Raw genomic sequence first — 2223 nt, 5'->3', positions numbered from 1 at the left:
AGAGCCATCTTTTGTTCTTCTCTTGGATGTCCCAAATTGCCTGGGCACGTGGTAGGTGCTTAATGAAACATTTGGTCAAAGAACTGAGTTAAAATAAATCTTCACCTCCTGCCGACAAAAATAGCTCACGGTGGGAAAAGTGGAAGACAGAAACCAGAAAACTGGTGAATCCCCATATATTACATTTGAACTATTGTTTGATACTGACCTATAGTCTCAACTTGGACCCCAGGTGTCACATTTTCTCAAAATGTTTGTAAAAATTCAGGAAGATGTGGGATTGGGCAAAACCACAGGACCTGAAAGAATCTAGACACTTAGATAATTCATGTAAGGAAAATATTGAAGATATCCTTTAACTAAGGAGAATGATTACTGAAATTGGCATTTCCAGGAAGTAAATGGAGGAAACCACTTAGGAGAAGTTCAGTTGAGACTTTCTTATGCAGAGGCATGCTGAGAAATATTGAGAATGGGAGAATTGTTGGTGTTACGGATACTTATTAGTGCTGAGAATATTGATTATTATTTCCAGTGAAGTATACTTGAAATAACATACCAACTGGGATAAAATCTGGTTCATGTTCTGGACTCACTTCATAATGGGAGGCTTAGCTAATTCACAACCTCTCTGAGCTTTGGTTTTCTCACTTGTGATATGGGTATCGTGGAGTTTTCATGAGATAGATTGCATAGTGTCTTGTATAGAGTGGGCTATTGGGCAGTGAATGGATGAACGTTTGTTAGATTAACAAATAAATAAGTAAAAGAAACCAGTAAGATAATATGTGTGAAAGGGTTCTATTAATAGGCAAGTGCTAAATAAACATGAAGCATTGGTGTTATGATGTGTTTGTTTTGTCACAGGTCTCTTCTCTGAGATTCATTTTCTCCAAATGGAATCCATGGCCAGTACAAATAATGTGACTGAGTTAATTTTCACTGGCCTGTTCCAGGATCCAGAGGTGCAGAGAGTGTGTTTTGTGGTGTTTCTTCTCGTGTACCTGGCCACAGTGGTGGGCAATGGTCTCATTGTTCTGACGGTCAATGTCAGTAAGAGTCTGCATTCCCCCATGTACTTCTTCCTTAGCTACCTGTCCCTGGTGGAGATCACTTACTCCTCTACGGTTGTCCCTAAATTCATCACAGACTTAGTTGCCAAGATTAAAACCATCTCCCTGGAGGGCTGTGTGGCTCAGATATTCTTCTTCCACTTCTTTGGGGTCACTGAGATCCTTTTGCTTGTGGTGATGGCCTATGATCGCTATGTGGCCATCTGCAAACCCCTTCAATATATGAGCATTATGAGCCGCCAACTATGTCATGTCCTGGTGGCTGGATCCTGGCTTGGGGGCTTTTTCCACTCCATTATACAGATTCTCATCACCATCCAGTTGCCCTTCTGTGGCCCCAATGTGATTGACCACTACTTCTGTGATCTTCAGCCATTATTCAAACTTGCCTGCACTGACACCTTTGTAGAGGGGGTTATTGTGTTGGCCAACAGTGGCTTAGTTGCTCTGTGTTCCTTCCTCATCTTGGTGTCCTCTTATATTATCATCCTGGTCAGCCTGCGGAACCATTCTGCAGAGGGGAGGCGCAAAGCCCTCTCCACCTGTGCCTCTCACATCACCGTGGTCCTCTTGTTCTTTGGTCCTGCCATCTTCCTCTACATGCGACCCTCCTCCACCTTCACTGAGGACAAATTGGTGGCTGTGTTCTACACAGTTGTCACCCCCATGCTGAACCCCATCATCTACACACTCAGAAATGCAGAGGTGAAAATTGCCATGAAGAAGTTGTGGGGCAAAAAGAACTTAGGGGTGGAGTAAAAATGGGAAAGTGATAAAAACATCTAATTATTCTTTGTTTTGAAATGGATTTTGGTTTCAGTGGGACATTCAGGAATGGCAATAACAAGTGTAAGGACTTAATGTTACTGCTGCTGTTATTCTCCTTAATAACAAAAGACTTGGCTGGTATCTTGGTTTAATGTTCCAAAGGCAGAGATCAAATTGCCTCCATGATCCAACAATATCATGGGATTGGGTAACAGTGAGACTCAAACTAAATGACAAATGCAAAGGAGAATATTTTGACAGATGTTCTTCTATGACATACTTCCTCCCTCGCTCCCTCCTTGCTTTATTTCCTTTTTCCCTCCCTCCCTCCCTTCCTTGTCCCTTCTTTGTTCAACCTCCTAATGATAACAACTTATATTTC

General features: G+C 42.1%; 1 protein-coding gene across 1 annotated transcript; it reads left to right on the top strand.

Moving 5' to 3' along the window:
• Nucleotides 1–896: 896 nt before the first annotated feature.
• On the top strand, nt 897–1872 carry LOC115272093 (olfactory receptor 4B1). The gene has a single exon (XM_029915120.1). It carries the CDS (start codon nt 897–899, stop codon nt 1830–1832), a length of 936 nt encoding a protein of 311 aa, XP_029770980.1. The 3' UTR covers nt 1833–1872.
• The last annotated feature ends 351 nt before the right edge of the window (nt 1873–2223 follow it).

The sequence above is a fragment of the Suricata suricatta genome, chromosome 11 (assembly GCF_006229205.1).
Source record: "Suricata suricatta isolate VVHF042 chromosome 11, meerkat_22Aug2017_6uvM2_HiC, whole genome shotgun sequence".
Lineage (NCBI taxonomy): Eukaryota > Metazoa > Chordata > Mammalia > Carnivora > Herpestidae > Suricata > Suricata suricatta.
This window is presented reverse-complemented; position numbering and strand designations above follow the sequence as displayed.

Excerpts from the sequence above, each read along its gene's own strand:
- LOC115272093 (XM_029915120.1), top strand. The coding sequence starts at position 897 with ATGGAATCCATGGCCAGTACAAATAATGTGACTGAGTTAATTTTCACT.